The 20,500-nt window shown below is 40.9% G+C and overlaps 1 protein-coding gene across 1 annotated transcript in view; it reads right to left on the bottom strand.

Moving 5' to 3' along the window:
* Positions 1-1,734: 1,734 nt before the first annotated feature.
* Positions 1,735-20,500, bottom strand: part of LOC120537000 (protein MB21D2) — a 44,806-nt gene continuing 26,040 nt past the window's right edge. Inside the window, exon 2 of the mRNA XM_039765593.1 lies at positions 1,735-4,040. Coding sequence (XP_039621527.1) covers positions 2,767-4,040 — 1,274 coding nt within the window. The 3' untranslated portion in view covers positions 1,735-2,766. The remainder of the gene's footprint in view (positions 4,041-20,500) is intronic.

The following is a 20,500-nucleotide window of genomic DNA, read 5'->3' as shown; positions in this document are numbered from 1 at the left end:
CAAGGGTCTCATTTACCAAATTTGTGTGGATGCAACTGTGAAAGTATACGCACACCAAAACATAGGAAAATGTATATACCCAAAACAAGTCAGATTTATAAAACCTGGTGATTGCACATTTCTAAATAATGTATTCTTTATGAATCACAACCATCTAGTAAATGTGTGTACATGATCCCGCCTCGATCCCCACACCAGATGCTACCCTGAAACAACCATATCTGGACTTTGCTAATCAACCTCATACATATGTAATCACAATGCTGCAGACTGTCATTGACTGGTACAGCAGCTTTCACCTGATGCATTAAGACACTGCTACCTGCATTTGAAGAATCCTATGGTGCACTCCACGACTAAGCATGCATGACATTATAGCACCTCTCTTCTGTGTTCTGAATGTGAGGGAAAGGCATTAGAAATCTTTCAATGTTACTTTGCCTCAAACTAATTGAATTACGGGCTAACTTGCAACAACATGTGTCAGTCTCACCTTTGCATCACAGATGACTAGTGCATTAATGGAATATGAATGGCTATGGTTAACAAAAGCAGGGTCTTTTTATCTAGGTGTCCTTATCATGAGTTCACGTCCTGTGCCCTCCATGTGTGGTAGAGCTTTCAGTAGTGAGAAAAGCGCTATAAAAATGTAATGGATTATTATTATTACAGTATGAGTGAAGACAATTGCTCCAATTACATTAGGAGAACTGCACAATGCTGTAAACTGGCTTTTTATGTTGACAAAAATATGTGATGTTTTATGTAGTGCCTCAATTCTCAATCCAGTTGAGAATTTGTGGCTATACTTGAAAAATAATGTATACTCACAATCCCCATGCAACCTGGTAGAGCTGGAGCAATTTTGCAAGGAAGAACAGGAAACAAATTGCAGAATCCAGATGTGCAAAGTTCATTGCTCACACAGACTTTTAAGTTGTCATTGTTCCCAAAGTTGCATCTACGAAATACAAATCTTGAAGGGGTGAATACTTATGTGAGCAATTATTTTGTGCTTTATATTTGTAATTAAGACCACTTTGTAGTGATCCATTTTCACTTTTATATTAGTCCTTTTTGTTGATTAGTGTCAAAAAGCACATTAAATCCACTCTAATTCAATGTTATACAACAACAACAACAAAAATGTGAAACTGTCCAAGGAGATGAATACTCCTTATAGGCACTGTATATAGACCATAATTACTTTGTTAGCCTCCTGAGATCTACTACAACTCTTTAAAGGCAATAGTTGTCGGCCATTAGTCCTCAATCAGTCCTCTAGAAACGTGTGGCATTACAAAAAGAAAGATTTCACAAAGTAGAACAGGAAAATAAGAGCTGTAAGAAGAAGAGGAGAAAAAAAAAAAGCTCAGAGATTTGCCAGGTATAACAAATGCATGGTCAGGCAAGTGATGAAGCCCAGCACTACGAGAATTGGGAGTGGGATGGAGCAGAAACACAACCCCTTAACAGTGGGTCACTGTGATTCCGTCATTCGGTGGACTGTAGGGCAGCTGACAGCTTCCACTTTAATAAAGCCAATCAAACCAGTCAGCTCAACCACTGCAGGATGTTACAGTCCCACTACAGATCTTAATAACCTACAGCAAGGGTTAAATATGGGTGGGAGTGCTGAAACAGAGCAAAGGGAATATTTACTTGTGTAATTGTCATCCAGATACCACACTTCTGTAAGGGGAGGTCATCATGAAATCTCCAGAGGGTTTCCACTGTTATGAAGTCCATTTATTATTTTAAACAGATATAAAAAGCATTCTTTCCCTACTAATGCTGGAGTGAGACACCTTCAGCAGTCCACCATGGCAGAAGAAATGATGGCAGATATACATTGATTCTGAGACATGGTTTTTGATATAGCATATATACATACAAATATTTTATGAGAGCAGTGGACTTTATTAACTTAACTTGCATAATAAAAAAGCACATCTTTATGCTTAGCTTCTGCAAATAAATAAAAAAAAAGTCAAATGTACATCTCAGTTTCTGTTGCAAGTATCACACACCCTGCATTAACACTTTTCTCCCCATTTGATAAAACAACACATGGATGCTGCTTTGCAAAGGAGAACTTTGCTGCCCCCATTTTGGCAGACCTTACTTTTCGATTGTTCAGACTGGCCATCATGTGTTTAAATCTGTAAGCACCAAGAAATTATTAAAAAAAGGGTCCATCCATTTGCTAAGTTACAGTATGTATGTAATTCAGGATTGTGAAGAGTCATATCAATAAAGGAGGCAGCACTGACCCTCTCATGGGTATTCCGATTGCACTTGATGAGGACTTTTCTGCTAAAAATATCATAAGTCATTAGCTATTAAGTTTAATATTTAAACCGTGCAGTGCCAAAAACCAAGGTGCACTAGCTGCCCTAGAGGCAAAGGGGGAGTTGTTGCTCCTTCAAAGCAGAGTACCAAGTCACTTGGAGAAACATGGTACCACCTTGGGAGGAACTTGAGCTTTAATCCCACGAAGGTGATGGATAAGTGTGACTCAGACCTCCATAAATATGCATCCATCTTTCAGGTCCATCTAAGTTCTCCTTTCAAAGCTAACAGGCCACCCCTCACCAACACTTTCTCATCCCAAGCACATAAACAGTACAGCTGGAAATTGAACTAGAGACATAAAAAAGGAAGGAAAAAAATAATTAAAAACAAAAAACGTGTACACATACACAGCAGACAAAGTAAGACAATGAAAGACATAGAATTCCAGCAACTGCGGCAAGCTACACAGTCTCAAAAAAATTTGTCGTCAATGCGAAAATGTGGCCTTGTGACGTCATCAGGGTTTATGAACACAGAAATGGACTTTCCGGGATTCTCTGTCACCAGCTGCTGTAACTTCTTTGCAAGGCGGTCATCAGGTTGGTGGTCTCCAGCGGTACCGCTGCCATCTGACTGTGGTGAAGGAATGCTTGAGGTACTGCCTCTCCGCTGAAGATCTAAAGTCAGGCGGTTGGCAGCTTTGACGTGCTCAATGGCCGTACGCAGATGCTCCAAGGGGTCAGACCGTACTGATGACAGCTTACGAGCATGAAGCATCACAGTCTCTTCGGACAGGTGTTCCAGCATGTTGCACTGAGGGATGAAGTAGTTGGGGCACATCTTATTGACTAAGCAGTGCTGAAGGTCATCGATCAGGCCAAGCAGGAAGTGGGCAGCATAGTCCTCTTGGCAAAGGTAACTGGCGGGGAGTCTGTCGCAAGCCCACAGCATCATGCTACGCAGGTGATAGGGACTAATGGCTTTTGGTCTTGATAGCAGCTTGATAATGATAGCTTTACAAGCCTGATAGGCTTGCATGAGGCTGCTTGAGATGCATTTTTTGAGCTGCACTTCACTCCGGGCAAAGGACAGTCGCCACTCATTTTCCTTCTTCCCTTTGAATGAGCAAGCAGGCACAAGGTAGAAGCCACTAATGACCTCCTCCTCGGTTATCTTGCCATCCCAAAAATGGTTTTCCATCAGCCAGCTTTGAGCCACTGCCGGCCAACCTTTAAAGGACACAACAGGGACAATATCATAGAGCATGCGACTGCTACCAACACCCAAGATAACAGAGATTATTGTCCCATTTTTCTCTACCTTCTCCACCTTGGGCATTCCCCGCTGAGGCTTCTTCTGAATTTCCACCAACACCATGCTGATTGAGTCATGAAACCAGTCGGCGACTTTGGTGGGCGAAAAGAAGTAATTCGTAGCTCCATTGATATGATCTACTACAGAGCAGCAGTCCTTCCATTTGTTTATGGTCCCCTCATCAAACAGACGGAGGCTTAGCCAAGAGTGGCAAAGTGCAGAATGGCGCATGTCCAGTGTCACTGGCTGGTTGCGGTCATGAAGCTTGAGTGCAGGGACCAATAGAGTGAAGTCCATGTCATAATCAGTGCCCCTAGCATAGATGTTGAGGTCATCCAAGTCCATGTCCACCACACCCTCTCGGACCCCTCCCGAAAGTAACAGGTACTCATTAGCAACTGGTAGCTTCTGGTCCAGTTTTTGAACCATACCTGAAAGAAAAAAAAACGAATACAAAGAATTAATGTGGGTATATCTCATGTCTTTTCCTGTAAGCAGAGTTCGCTTGAGAAGTTAATGCAAGCAGAGGTCAAGCAGCTGTCATTACAGTGAGCTGTGCAGGAATTACGATGTCACCTTGCAGCACGGCGTCCCTTGGTGTGAAAACTGAGTGCAGGTCTCCGGCGAAATTTGATCTCTGCGGCACATGAAATCTCAATATATACATTCTCTTTTAAAATGACTACTCTGCAGATTTCCAAAGGCAGCAGCTACAATTCCAGGATACAGCTGACATGAGGCTCAGACATTTTTCTAAGAGGTTTTGCAGGAGATACTGTAAAGCTCCATGCGGTTTAAAAGAGTAGACTTTCCATTATCCTTTTCTGACTACTCAGCAACTGCTCCATCACACCACCTTTGCCATTACATCACATCTAAGTGGCCATTTAACTAGCGGCCAACCCACCTCACATTGCTGGTTACTTAGTCAGGTGCCTTTGTACACTTGTAATACTATTATTCAGCCTTTCAAGCTAACACTGCATCACCAACAGTCTTTGACACAATGCACCACAAAGGTCAAGGTCTAAAACAGAGTGAAATTAAGAGGAGCCATGACAACAATACAATTTGGGGTAGGAATGGAGAATGCAGTTGGAGAGACAACTTCAAGCAATCAATTTGGTTGCAAGGGATTTACATAGCAGGGTTCTTCTCTAGCAGTACTGTCTTTTGCCACAAGATGGAGTAGACAACACAGCTTTTCAGGAAAAAGAAATCATAGCAGTGAAGACTGCAGCTCGTGCCAACAGTCAGCCCTCTGTTACCACAGGGCATTGTGAAGGCTTTAAAAAGTCTCACTACGAAAGTAGTATTAGTAGTATTTCCAAAGGGCTGGGAAAGACGTGGGGAGGGAGTGCAATGTTATGACCACTGTTGCCAAAAAGAGACAGACGGCACAAGAGAAAACAGACAAGACAATAAAAGGCAGCCTAGATGATATGCTATCATCGCAGCAGCTCCAGAATGAAAGCCTGCGAGTCTCATTTAGCATTTGAGTCACATTAAAAGCTACTAAGCCCTCTAAATGACAAATAATCTGACTAGTCACTGTAGGGTTGCCTTTATTGTGCAGAGAAAGGGAGCTGCGCTGTTCTTTTTCCCGTAAGAGACATCAGCAGGACTGGCACTATGCCACATTGACAGGCAGCTATGCCATTAGTCCGCTAATGCATGCAATGCAATAAAAATTTAAGTTACCTGAATGTGTGCTACTAATGGACTGTTTTTGGCATGGGGGAGGGAGATCTGGGAGGGTGTGTGTAAGACAATTTCATCTTCACATCCAGGCAAGAAAGGTAAACCACCGCATTCAGGAAGAGAGGGATGGACTCTCACAAGTCCACATCTACTCACCACTGCTTATCAGCTTTGATCTGGCGTCTGCAAGGCCCTCCAGCATGCCAGAAGCGACAAGGCCTGGCCACACAAAAATAACAGGGAAGCAGTCAAGATTGGAGGAATGGCAGCAAGTTTCAAGGGGACCAATTAGAGGTCTGGAGCAGCCAGGTGAGGGCCTCAAACGGCACACCACGAAAAGGCAACGTGCCCTGGAGGTTTTTCACTAGGTACTACAACTGCACGATCTTCATGTGACCTTGTTTATTAAAATATGAATGCAGAGTACGGTTGAAGCGCTTTCTGAAGCGGACCAAGGCACGATTTCAGCATCGGGTGGCAGTGATGAGCCAACACAATAATATGGAGGGATGTGAAGCAGACAGAATAGTGCACCGTACCAAAAGTATAATCATATGGAATTACAGCAGTCTAGTTTAGAGTGGAGACCGAACTGCAGGGAGATTAAGGGAAAAGTGCATAGAACCGTTGAAACTCAGAAGATTCAACTTCCCTTGCCTCCTGAAAGACCAACAAAATTACATGGAAAACAAAAATCAGACAGAAAGAAAAGGAGACTACAGATACTAAAATGAACTAAAAAGTTATAGCAGGCAGTCTTCCATGTTCATAACTGATGACACAAACTCACCCTCACCATTTATCTTTCTGGACTCCCAGTGCAATGGTATGCCGTAATGAGAAAGTAGCACAGGGACACACCAAAAAGTATCAAACAAGACTGAACACACTGAACTACCTGCTGAAGCCTTTAAAATGCTGAACCGCACAAGCTGAAGTACAAGACAAGAGTTAAAAATGAGAGAAACTGCAGCAGTAACACAATAGGGAAAAAAAGCAAACAGAGCATAAATGAAGGGACAGCTTCAAGCCAGCTACAGGCACCAATCCCCGTATTTAGTTGCAAACAGCTTCTCCAAGATATTACTCTTCTGTGTTTCTGCCACTTGCCACAAACTTTGTCTTTCATCACTTGAACTTTAGACTACTAATTTACTCCAGATATTCACAAACACAGATACTGCACACGTGTTGCTATGCTGTGGCCAGTTGTGTGTCTTCTGCTGGGATCGACTGATAGCCACACAGTTAACAAGTGAAATGCTCTAGCACAGAGGATAACAATAGCCTGATCAAAAATAATAAATCAGTAAAATGCCAGAAATCCGTGCACACCGAGATTAATTCAAAACTGACATAAATCGATCTTTTGAAATAGATAGGCAGATCTTTTTGTGCCCAGGGGGGGGAATTTGACTTTTTACAGAAGCTCTTTAAACAGACAGGGAACTGGATAAAAAAAAACACACACACACACACTATAGCTTGAAAGCAAACCAGAATGACTAAAAAGGAAGAAAAAGAAAATTAAAAAGACAGACAAAAACCTCTGACTTGACAGTTCTAGTCACATTGTAGCATTATGCAGACATATTACTGTTAATATAAAGGAGTCCCAGTAGTGTCTCTTGACACACTCCAGCCGAATAATTTGTTGGCTGAATGTTCTCAGTGTTAGTGTGCCAGAGAGGGGAAGTGCAGCATTGTTCATAATGGCACTGTTTTGTTTTCATTCTCGACTCTGCTACAACCTCCAGAGGGTCCAGAGTGCATCCCATAATTAAACGTATATTATTATATGCTCTCAAAGTGTCTCTCAGCCAAGTACCTTGACCTCTAATTTTCTTGCCACAAACAGGAAAAGAGCAATGGTTCAGCATTTGTAGTGTTCAACTAAACTAATACCCACATCTACAAGAAGCAGAGTGAACAAATCAAGAGTACAAATTAATTTTAAATAACTCTTTGTGTGAAGACTTTTTATTTTCACAAAACTACCTGTCAGCAGGCCTGGCTCCAGGGGATCATTAAGCTGGTCTACCCTTTGCAAATAAGTACAACTTTTTGAGGCCAACTATCCAGGGTCTCCTGTTTCATTATTGTACGAATGGGAATGAGAAAAGATTGAAATTTATATGGAGTATATGATATACATTCTTTCTGTGCCTCCATATTAATGCGGTTACAAAGATTTCCTGTTCATATTGCAGTAAAGACATCAGAGTATTTAGCATTCAAACTGTTGTGAAAACTAAGCAGCGAGGTATGAATAGTAACTAAGTTATGAGCAGCCAAGTCAGTTAGTTAAAGTGCGTTTGGCGTATGTTGCAGTAGTGATGATCACACAAAGTTTGTAGATGAATGCAACAAAAGAAACACATAATAAATGAAGACCATGTTGACAGTTTCACCAAGATTCTGCTTGTGCTTAATAAAACAGAATAAATTGTCTCCTTTATTCACACTCGGTGCTTTGATAAAGGTGTGCGTTCCATCCATACAGCCAATTACATTTGAAAATCCTGTGACACCTTTATTTCAATTAGCTGTGGCATTTTGGGATGAGTATGGCAACAACTGCCTCACAGCATAGCACCTAAATGAGGAAAAGTAAGAGGAAAAATGGGAACTAAGCTAGACAATAGTAGAAGCCATCAGCCAAATGAATTACAATACAAGACAGAAGTAATATTGATGCCCTATTCCATTACAGAACTCGAAATCAACATTACATTAATAAGCACATCCTGTAGGTATAGGTATTCACGGAAGAGGGAAGTCTGAGGGACTCCACAGAAGGTATGAAGTTGGCAGGTGGCTCGTTCCACCAGTAAGTCAAGTTATAAGTGATTGTTCCGAATGCTACAATTGCCCTACCTGTGGAACTCCTCTTTGATGGTGGTTATTAATTTCTGCCTCGGGAAAACAGCCTGTGTTTGTTTGAATATACCAGTTCAAAGTTAGGCATGCTTTGTGATCACTTTGCCGATGTGTGTGCCATTAGCAAAAAGAAAAAAAAAATTACCTAACAGGAAAGGTCCATAATTTGCATCAATGTCAGCTTAAAGCCACAACAGTTACATTAAATAGGTAAAGTTTTTGAAGGTTGCTCCCGTCAGATCTATGAAAGTCTGGGATGTAAAACGGTAACATACAGTATATACACTTCTCTGGGCAACCTAGAATGTCTATTGTATGTCGATTGTTCTGTTAGGAAGGGGCACGGCCTTTTCGACATTTCAACAGCTTTTTCTGCTTCATAAAAAGTACAGCTATGATCAGCATTTCTAACAGGACATTTTCAACCTTTGATCCTATCACTGGATTCTCTTAAATTATGGAGGTTGCAAAGCATTAACCCTTCCTGTTAAACCTGGGTTAGTTTCAGAGTATTGGCTGCACTAGTTAACTGGGTTCGACTTTGTCAAATCTTCCTTTCTGGAAATGAAATATCCTGAGCTGTTCCAGAAAGCAGAATTAGCAAGTTCTCTACATCCACATGAATCAAGTAATCCTGGCTTACCTGTCCCTGAAACACAGGTTTGGCTTAGGGACATCAGTAGCTTCAGCACGTATTAGGGTTTTAGCCCATACCAACCCTCAACAATACAGTTATTTCAACATTATGTGTTAGATGGAAACAAAAAAATGGGGAGTTTTTGCACAGTCCTCCATGCATATCAGAATGTAGAACAGGAGGAAGAAGGACTGACCACTAGAACATCACGAGCTTGCAACCTACATCCAATGCCTACAAGGATCAGGGACTGGAGGCCGGAAACCAGGGGCTACGGCCCCAGAAACCAAACCTAACAATAATCGCTGGTCTGGCTAAATCCAGGTTTTCTGGAAGGAAATTTGACCCAATTTCCATAAGTCCTGATTTCACACAAATCTTCCTTTTTGGAACAGTCTCCAGATCGCACAATTTATACAGAAATTCAAGAGAATTCCAAGTGTTCATGCAACTTTTTATAGAAAAAGAAAGCAAAAACATTAGAGAGAGATGTAGCACAGTGACATCCTTGCATGTCTCTAACAGACTAGTGACAGTAGTACGATACCAGTTATAAACACAAGCAGTGAATATCTAGTAGCATCATAAATTAAACACCACATCAGACAACATGAAATAAACACACACATCAGGTACATTATTTACATCAGCCTTAAGAGTGAAGTTAAGATAATGACTTCAGTGAACAATCAGGCCTAACTGGGTTTTTGGTTTATTTGATATTTGAGTTCATTTTTTCCACCCCTTCCAGTATTCTTGGCAAATAAAACAATTATTTTTGAAAAATGTTGAATTGTCACTGGTATTTTATTTCTAGCACTCTTTTGGAGATATGGCATCACACTGTTTATTTTTTATCTACTCATTTTCCCTGTACACTTATTCAAATCATAATGGCAAGGGCCTGGAGCCTATTCCCTGACAGCACTGGGTGGGTGGAAGGCAAGACAGGGCAGCAGTTATTCACAGGGCACACTCACACCACCCATATTTACACCAGGTGTGTCAGATTAGAGTCGCCCAAAGCACGTGTTTGAGATGAGGGGAAGCTGGAACAGGGGGAATAAGAAGCAAACTCCCCTTAGTCAGTGCCCACAGCAGCTTTTTAAGCCTATATGAATTAAGGGGGCGAGGTACAGGATAAAGGCTTAAATAAGAACATTAACTAAAAAAACAAAATCTTAGTATAAGATACAGTGCATCCAGAAATTATTCACAGCGCATCACTTTTTCCACATTTTCTTATGTTACAGCCTTATTCCAAAATGAGTTCATTTTTTTCCTCAGAATTCTACACACAACACCCCATAATGACAACGTGAAAAAAGTTTACTTGATGTTTTTGCAAATTTATTAAAAATAAAAAAACTGAGAAATCACATGTACATAAGTATTCACAGCCTTTGCTCAATACTTTGTCAATGTACCTTTGGCAGCAATTACAGCCTCAAGTCTTTTTGAATATGATGCCACAAGCTTAGCACACTTATCCTTGGCCAGCTTCAGCACACTTATCCTTGGCCAGCTTCGCTCATTCCTCTTTGCAGCACCTCTCAAGCTCCATCAGGTTGGATGGGAAGCGTCGGTGCACAGCCATTTTAAGCTCTCTCCAGAGATGTTCAAACGGATTCAAGTCTGGGCTCTGGATGGGCCACTCAAGGACATTCACAGAGTTGTCCTGAAGCCACTGCTTTGATATCTTGGCTGTGTGCTTAGGGTCGTTGTCCTGCTGAAAGATGAACCGTCGCCCTAGTCTAATGTCAAGAGCGCTCTGGAGCAGGTTTTCATCCAGGATGTCTCTGTACATTGCTGCGGTCATCTTTCCCTTTATCCTGACTAGTCTCCCAGTTCCTGCCACTGATAAACATGCCCACAGCATGATGCTGCCACCACCATGCTTTACTGTAGGGATGGTATTGGCCTGGTGATGAGCGGTGCCTGGTTTCCTCCAAACGTGACGCCTGGTATTAACACCAAAGAGTTCAATCTTTGTCTCATCAGACCAGAGAATTTTGTTTCTCATGGTCTGAGAGTCCTTCAGGTGCCTTTTAGCAAACTCCAGGAGAGCTGCCATGTGCCTTTTACTAAGGAGCGGCTTCCGTCTGGCCACTCTACCATACAGGCCTGATTGGTGGATTGCTGCAGAGATGGTTGTCCTTCTGGAAAGTTCTCCTCTCTCCACAGAGGACATCTGGAGCTCTGACAGAGTGACCATCAGGTTCTTGGTCACCTCCCTGACTAAGGCCCTTCTCCCCCGATCATTCAGTTTAGATGGCCGGCCAGCTCTAGGAAGAGTCCTGGTGATTTCGAATTTCTTCCACTTACGGATGATGGAGGCCACTGTGCTCATTGGGACCTTCAAAGCAATAGAAATTTTTCTGTAACCTTCCCCAGATTTGTGCCTCGAGACAATCCTGTCTCGGAGGTCTACAGACAATTCGTTTGACTTCATGCTTGGTTTGTGCTCTGACATGAACTGTCAACTGTGGGACCTTATATAGACAGGTGTGTGTCTTTCCAAATCATGTCCAATCAACTGAATTTACCACAGGTGGACTACAATTAAGCTGCAGAAACATCTCAGGGGAAACAGGATGCACCTGAGCTTAATTTTGAGCTTCATGGCAAAGGCTGTGAATACTTATGTACATGTGCTTTCTCAATTTTTTTATTTTTAACAAATTTGCAAAAATCTCAAGTAAACTTTTTTTCATGTTGTCATTATGGGGTGTTGTGTATAGAATTCTGAGGATAAAAAATGAATTTAATCCATTTTGGAATAAGGCTGTAACATAACAAAATGTGGAAAAAGTGATGCGCTGTGAATACTTTCCGGATGTACTGTATGTCAAATGTTTGTTCCCATGGAACACTGATTCAATTTACAAGTAAAATGACTTTACTCTTTCTCAATCACCCACCTATTGAGAATTTATCTTTCAGCACCTTCCACAGACATCTTGCCATGGTGCCATCCCACACAAAAAGGCTGACCTTTACTTGCCTGAACTTGGAAAGATAAATGACCAAGTTTATTTGCAGTGTGATACAATAGTCACATGAACAGTGGAAGTACTCCACCCTATACACTTGGCATAAGACCATGGCAATGCTGCCTTATAATAGGGAGACCAGGGTTCATTTATAGGGGGCTCCCTGCGTGAAGTTTACATGTCTGCACTGGTTTCCTCTGGATGCTCTGGTTTCTTACCACATATCAAAGACATGCAGATGTGATGGGCTAGTGGTGCAAAGATGATGGGTGTGCATGTGTTCATCCTGAAATGGGTTGGCACCCTCTCCATGGTTTGTTCCTGACTTCTGCCCGAAGCTTAATGCAATCAATTTCAGATCTTGCGCACCTTTGCTCTGGATTAGTGATTTAGAAAATGGATGCAGGGATAGATTTTTGGACAATTTACTTTGATGCTGAAAGAAGATACTGAAAAGTCACCAAAACACGGCTGTTCCTTTAGTTTTGTCTCTAGCCCTCTATCATAAACATGCTGTATCATAAACAAGCAACAGGTCTGCCCAGTAGTCCAGATAACCAATGTCAGCCTTACTCTTTCCAATTTTCTTCCCCTCTCCCTGGTAAACAAATGAAAACACTTCTGGCATTCAGAGAATGTGCTTCACATACCTCAAGAGACATGACGGCATCCGGCATGTACAAACGCATTTCATTTGCATATATTAAGCAGCACCAGCCAATCATGATGATGGCAGCATCCAAGTCGATGCCACGTTCCCCAGACAACTCCACTTCATAGCCAGTGACCCCAGTTACTGCATGTCACTCCGATCATGGGAATTTTCCCACTCTCTCTTGCTCCTGCTCACTCTGTTCCCAGCGCCAGACGCCGGCAGCAGGCGTGTCGGTCGAATTTTCGTAGAAGCAGCCCTTTCAGGGCATTAAAACAAAAGGACATGCTTTTAATGTGCATTGACCACAATAAGGCACAGAAAGCTCCATGACAATAAAACAAGCATAAATCCCCCATTGGATTTTTAGCAAAAGAAATGTGTTTTTGTTTTCCTCTTTATTGATTGTAAAAGGGAACAAAGAATTAGATTTAGCTTACAGTCACATAAAAAGCTAAAGATCATCTACACCAGAGAGACGGGGGCCTCATGTGGGACAGAAGCGAAGTGAAAAAGGCTGAAGAAAAATGGGGTGGTTTACAAGATTCAAAGCCATTTACCATTAAGCCTCACACCAATTTAAGTAAATACTTCAGGAAGTGTGCACTTAAAAGGAAGAATGGAACAAGCTTCATACTTCCACATTCTCATTCGAATAAAACTGACTTGCTGTTCTATTTATACATGTTTCTAAAGCTACTTTATTCAACAGAGAAGAGGGATCATGAAGGGAGGGAAAACCCACTGGTGCAAGGCAGGAGCCACCACTAGGGAGGGAGACATTATACTGTACAACGTAAATGAATGATCACTCTGATTGACTGGTGTATTGCTGTAGAAATGTGCATTAAAATAGCTGCTTTATAGCGCCCTACATATACAGTCTTATTGCAGATGGACAGCTGCTTTAAGTAAAGAGACTTACTAGCTCAGCACAAGCAAACTAAACAGCTAAGGTCCACCAGGGTCAATTACCAAAGCAGTTGCCTGCTCATAATGCTACTTTTTAATGGTGGTGTTCTCCCCCCCCCCACCCCCTCACCTCACCTACTATCCCATGCGGGAAAATGGTAATCAACCACACCAGGTACTCTTATCATTATACCTTGAATGTATTATTATAGAGATTTCAGCGTTCTGCTATTTTGGCTCACCTATTCTATAGTTACTATTAACCATATTGCTTAAATGAGTGTTAGGTATCTGCTTTATAGTGCCCCATGTGTACAGCCTTACCTGTACATGCGCACCTGCTGCAAGCAAAGAAGCTTCCTAGCTCAGTACAAGCAGACCAAATGGTTAAGCTACACCAGTGCCAATCACCAATGCAGGTGCCCACTCTGTGCGCCACTTTCTATTGAAGATATCTTGTCTCAGCTGCTAATCCCTGTGGGATTGTGGTATCCACCCACTCTAGGAGCTCTTACCAATATACCTTGAACCAATCAAACTGTATCAAATCAATGTTATTAGAAAGCAAAATTAATAAAAACACAGTAAAACCAATGGTAGCAAAAGTTAGAAATGTACTTGGAAAAAAGAGTCTTACTAAAAATACTTATGTAGAAAATATAGGTGATGGAAGAGGAGTCTTTTTAGGTTTAGGAGCAGAACAACTTGTGATTTTCTGATTTTCTTCAGTCTGCAGAGTTCTTGCCAATTTCCTTGAGTTCTTTTTTCTTTTGTTATTCCATTCTCTGCTCTTGTCTATGTACAGCATGCAAGACTTAAAGGCATCATTTCATGTGGAATTAACAGTGATTACAAGAATAATCAGTAAATGTTTGCGTTTCTCAAGCCGATTGTCCATTCTGATTCAAATTACTCCATGTCTATTAAAATTACAAGAAATATTTGTAACGGTCTGTTTTTTAGGATTCTAAAGGAATGATCTACAGTGTAACCTTGGCTGTCAAATGATTCATCTTGAACAAATCTGTTCCTGAACATATTTTCCAAACAAAAATGTGCTGGTTTCCAAACAGAATCTCTGTTCCTGATCAGGCGAACTAGCAACCACATGCTGTATAGGCCGAGATGTATGGTGGGAGAGTGTCAGTTATGCTGCAGTCTCTGCTTATTGAAGACTCCTGCTAGAATTTGCAGTGCCTTTTCATGGTTTTCTTTCTGTTTTGTTGTTTTTGTTTTTTTTATATGAAATATTAAATAAGCCACAATGGGGCCAAAGAAGCATAGTGATAGCAGCAAAGAGAAGAGAAAAAAGTTGTTAGGACCAAAATAGAGGTGAAAAAAAGAAATCACATCATGTAATGCCATGACCCACTTCAGAAACATTTTAAAACACTGGCAAAAACAAATCTCAATGGACAGGTTTTTAGTGAGACAAGCAGAGTCGATTGGTGCCAAGAGGCAGAAAAGAGGAAGAGGGAGAAAAAAAAAACAAAAAAACAAAAAACCAGAAGGACAGTTACCTGACGTTTTTATGAAAGGGGACTCCCATTCCAAACAACAACATCTCCCACTCCTCTTCATCACCACTGTCCACTTGCACCAACTCTCCTCAGTAAAGTGAAGTTAAATCTTTACCTATATTATATTTAATGTGATTATTATGTGAAAGATTGAATACATTTTCATTTTTTTTATATTTGATTTTATGCATGAAGTACTGCCATAAAGGTTTAATCCTCTGGGGTTCAGGAACAGATTAATTAATTTTACGTTAATTCTTATGGTTAAATGGTTTACATTTCAAACAAATGTGTTTCCGAACAGCCTTTAGGAATGCATTATGTTTGACAACTGAGGTTCCACTGTAAAAGATACAAGTCAGTATAAATACGGAGTTTAAAATCAATCTATAGCAGTCATTCAAGAAGATACCTAAGAGTCAGATCTGACTTGCACTTGCAGTCCAAGTTCCTATTGTAATATAGTGTTAACTTCATTAGTTCAGAATTGTGAGTTTAAATATTTATTCTTCGTATGGTAAATTTCTACGCCCATACAACTGGAAACCTGAATCAAACACTGGGTCTTTGGACTGTGGGAGGAAACTGGAAACCCTTAAGGACACCTACTCAAATTCAGAGACTAAAAGTAAATGGACCCTGATTGATTACCAGCCATGGCATCCCTTGGCATTATAAAAGCTATTAGTTCATAAGATATGATTTGCCTGTCATTGCCTTTTAGAAGGCTTTCTCCAGTTAATTACTTACAACTATAATGAAAAAATTAATTACAGTACATGGTGTCCTTCACAAGTACAAACAGCATTGTCACGTGTACAAAGCACAGTGAAATTCTTACTTGCTCAGGTGCCATCATGATAAACAATGTATTAAAACACAAACTCACTTTAACTGAAAAGCATAGTAACTGTTACATTTTATGCTTATGCAAACAATCTACATTTATTTTTTAATTGTTCATCTCAATGTTAAGTACAGAATGCAATCCTTTTTCCTTTGGTTTAAGAGCATTAACATTTTTACAATAATTTCACTTTGCCTGTTTCTTCTTCCCACTTCAGGCAAGTATTAAGACAAGCTCAAGTCAAGTAAATTAAAGTAAAATGTATTATACAGTCATAAATCTGGACAGCACAGTAGCAAAGTGGCAAGTGCCGCTGCCATACAATCCAGGCAGACTGGTTTTAAGTACCTGCTCATCCACTTTCTACAAGGCAATTGCATGTTCTTCTCTTTAAGTTTATTCACAGGTGCTCCAACTTTCCACCAGCATCCCAAAGACTGCCTTAACTGGCACTATTTGAGCATGGCAGCATGTGTAAGCTGGCCCTGCACCTCTTCCAGTGGTGTGCTACTGTACCTGAAGACAGACTGCTCCCAGCCCTTTGCTGTCCAAAGTTAAATCTGGAGATACTCAATTCAAACAATATCCACAGGGCACCTCAGCAAAATATAAAAATGTTTGAATTGATTGCTATTCCAAAAGAGCAACATTTTAAAAATCTCAGCACAACACACAATAACCCTTACATTTTCATGTGACAGAGCAAATATAAAACTTTTTACTATACTGAACTGAAAACTGAGAAGCTGCAAATCACTGAATGATGCAACATCTTAAAGTGAACCCCTTAATTTTGAATGTCTCTTTTAAACAGCACCAGCCTTGTGTCTGAGGCTGCTGGGATAGACTCTGGCCCTTGGCCGTCTTTCTTCATTACATTATGTACATTTTGGAATTGGATGGAAGGCAGAAAATCTTTTGCAGACAAAAATGCACCCACCTTCTAGCATGCTGACATTGGCAAAAGCTCATTTTTAGTCATTAAGTTGATAGATAGATACTTTATTATTCCCAAGGGGAAATTCACATAATCCAGCAGCAGTATACTGATACAAAAAAAACCCATTATTTTATTTATTCATTTATTTTGCTATATTTTGTCAGGTTTCAGACTCAACTGGATACAAATGAGGAGACTGTCTGGGCAATATTTACCACTTTTTCAGGCAATGGAATTAGCCACTTGTGCCACTGTGTTTGGCATGAAGAAGAGCTGTCCAAACAGTTTGGAGACATTTGTTCTCTTAAATGTCAGACAACATGCCATAAGCAGAAAGTGTAAACTATGCATGGCAAGCAGGTTGAGATTTGAACTCAGTCTTCAGGAGTGTGATGTATCTATTAACCATGGTACCAACATGGCACCTCTCCACAAACAGAACAAAGGCTAAACCCAAAACTAAACATCACACCTTTTGGAGTTAAAACAAACCAAAGCACCAGGATGAACTTAAGTCATTAAGAAATACCTGTCAGCCAGTTATCCTAAATAGCAATAAAACACACAAATTTGTATTATTATTATTATTAAAATCTTTTACCCTTTAATTCAACCTGCTTAATCCAATCTAATAATCTGGCAAATCACTACAACGTTACTGGCATAACCACACGTTCATATATCTGCCAGAAACGTCCATAAAGAAAGGTAATTTGGACGTTTCCCTCATAGTCTTTTTTTTTTTTTTTGTCTAGATTCCAGTTTGCCTATCAATGCCAGATTATATGACTTCTAGTTGGAAGGGATGTTAAACTTGACGACTACAGTCGCTGATCTTGTCATCCGAGTATGTTAACTTGTACGACTAGAAATCGTTTGGGATGTCAAATTAGATAAATGACGGTCCTGTTCAGCCTATATACAGTACATCAGACTTCCAATATGATTCGGAGTCCTGCCATGTACAAAAGTTCGCTGCGACACTGCTATTGTGGGTAGCATCAGGAGTGAGCATGGTGCAACTCAAACCACTTAAACCTGAACACCAGCAAGACCAAGGAACTGGTGGTGGATTTTAGGAGGCCCAGGCCCCTCATGGACCCCGTGATCATCAGAGGAGACTGTGTGCAGAGGGTACAGACCTATAAATACCTGGGAGTGTAGCTGGATGACAAATTGGACTGGACTGCCAATACTGATGCTCTGTGTAAGAAAGGTCAGAGCCGACTATACTTAGAAGGTTGGCGTCCTTCAACATCTGCAATAAGATGCTGCAGACGTTCTACCAGACAGTTGTGGCGAGTGCCCTCTTCTACGCGGTGGTGTGCCTGGGAGGTAGCATAAAGAAGGACATCTCACGCCTGGACAAACTTGTTAGGAAGGCAAGCTCTATTGTAGGAATGAAACTGGACAGTTTGACATCTGTGGCAGAGCGACGGGTGCTAAGTAAACTCCTGTCAATCATAGAGAATTCACTGCATCCACTGAACAGTGTCATCTCCAGGCAGAGGAGTAGCTTCAGTGACAGACTTTTGTCACTGTCCTGCTCCACTGACAGAATGAGGAGATCGTTCCTCCCCCACACTATGCGACTCTTCAATTCCACCCGGGGGAGTAAATGCTAACATTATTCAAAGTTATTGTCTGCTTTTACATGCATTTTTATTACTCTTTAATTTTTTTATTTTTTTTTTGTTATCAGTATACTGCTGCTGGATTATGTGAATTTTCCCTTGGGATTAATAAAGTATCTATCTATCTAATGACTTTCCAGATCAGTTTTTCACTTTCAAAGAATCACATGCTCATCCCCTTTGCTCACAGCAAATAACATTTTGCATGATGGAGCTGCTACTATACAAAGGATTTACAGAATGCAGAGTTCAGCTACAGCCTGCCCTTTTTTTCTTCTATTTTTTCCATTCTGTCATGGTAGACAAAACATTTGACATCACACAGATGAGCCCTTCTTCTGTTTGTTAGATCCAAAACACCAGTGTTCCTTATTCTTTGTCACTGCACTTTATGTATTATACTTCCAACTGGTTAGAAAATGGATGGATGGATGGATGGATGTTGTTCATTTGCATTTGGTTCTCACATGCACACAAGCCTGGCCACAATGAATTAAGATAAAGTCAATCCTTTTTGACTTTTTTAGGGCAAATCACAGTGTATGTCACACTGCACAAATAGAAATTATGGTAGCATGCTATAACTGCTCCCGACTCACTTAAGACCATGTAAATGAAGTCTACAATGGAAAATCACTTTTAAAAAAATCATATAATACGATATGGCCTTAACCATACAACATTCAGACTTTACTTGCCTAATACTTATTGTAAGCACAATGATTTTGTCTCAGTTTAATGTTGAATCAATGGAACAACGGTGTGGCATCCCCCATGAAGTCTTTGTCGCGTCAGAGCAATGGTTGGGGGTTGGGGGAAATATCCTGTGAAGTCTCAAGTGTGTCGAAGCATTTGGTTTTGCAAGGTCTCCAACACCTCTAAGCAGATTTTTATCCTAATACTTCACAGAGTATCAGGGTAGGAGTTTCAGTAAAAAGCTGATGTTTACTCCTGGAATGGAAAATGCAGAAATGTTGGTATTATGTAGTTTTAAAGTTTGGGTGTTTGGTACTTTTCCAATATCAATATACCATGCAATCCTATCAAAGTTATCGCTGAGTTTCCTTTATACACTGATCATCCACAACATTAAAATCACTGACAGAAGAAGTGAATAACAGTAATTATCAAGGTACCTATCGGGGATAGGATATATAAGGCAACAAGTGAATACTCAGTTCTTGAAGGTGATGTGTTGAAAGCAGGAAAAAATGGGTAAGCATAAGGATCTGAGTAACTCTAACAAAGGCAAAATTGTGATGACTAGACGACTGGGTCAGAGCATCTCCAAACCTGCAGGTCTTGTGAGGTGTATCTGGTATGCAGTGTTTAGTACCTACCAAATGTTCTCTAGGAAAGGGCGAATGTTGAACCAGCGACAGGCCTATGGGCGCCCAAGGCCCATTGATGAGCATGAGAAATGAAGGCTAGCCCATCTGGTCCCACAGAACAGCAACAATGACACAAATTGCTGATAAAACGTAATGTTGGCCATGACAGAAAGGTGTTAGAGCACCCAGTGCATCGCAGCTTGCAGTGTATGGGGTTCCATAGCCACAGACCACTTAGAAAGTGCCTACAATGGGCAGGTCAGCAACAGAACTGGGTAATGAAGCAATGGAATGAGGTGGCCAGGTCTAACAAATCCCATTTTTTTTTTTTAGATCATAAGGGATGGCTGGGCCTGCGTGTGTCATTTATTTGGGGAAGAGATGGCAGCAGGATGCACTATGGGAAGAAGGCAATCAGTTGTAAGCAGTGTGATGCTCTGAACAATATTATGCTTGGAAACGTTGGGTCCTGACATTCATGTAGATGTTACTTTGACATGTACCACCTACCTAAAGATTTTTGCAGAACACTTCTATGTGTTGATGGCAACTTTATTTCATGCTGGCAGTGGTCCCTTTCAGTAGTATAATAAGCCCTGACACAGTGCAAACATTGTTCAGGAATGGAGGATAACAGAGTTCAAGGTGTTGAATTGGCCTGCACATTATCCAGATCTCAATCAGATCAAGCAGCTGTGTGATGTGCTGAATAAAAAGTCTGAATCAAGGAGCCCCACCTTTCAACTTACAGGATGTGAAGGATCTGCTGCTGAAATGTTAGTGCCAGATACCACAGGACACCATCAGAGGTCTTATGGAGTCCAATCCTCAACAGGTCAGAAAT

This window comes from Polypterus senegalus, chromosome 1, assembly GCF_016835505.1.
Source record: "Polypterus senegalus isolate Bchr_013 chromosome 1, ASM1683550v1, whole genome shotgun sequence".
Taxonomy (NCBI): Eukaryota; Metazoa; Chordata; class Cladistia; order Polypteriformes; family Polypteridae; genus Polypterus; species Polypterus senegalus.
Note: the sequence above shows the minus strand (reverse complement) of the source record. Positions and strands in the feature narration are given on the sequence as shown.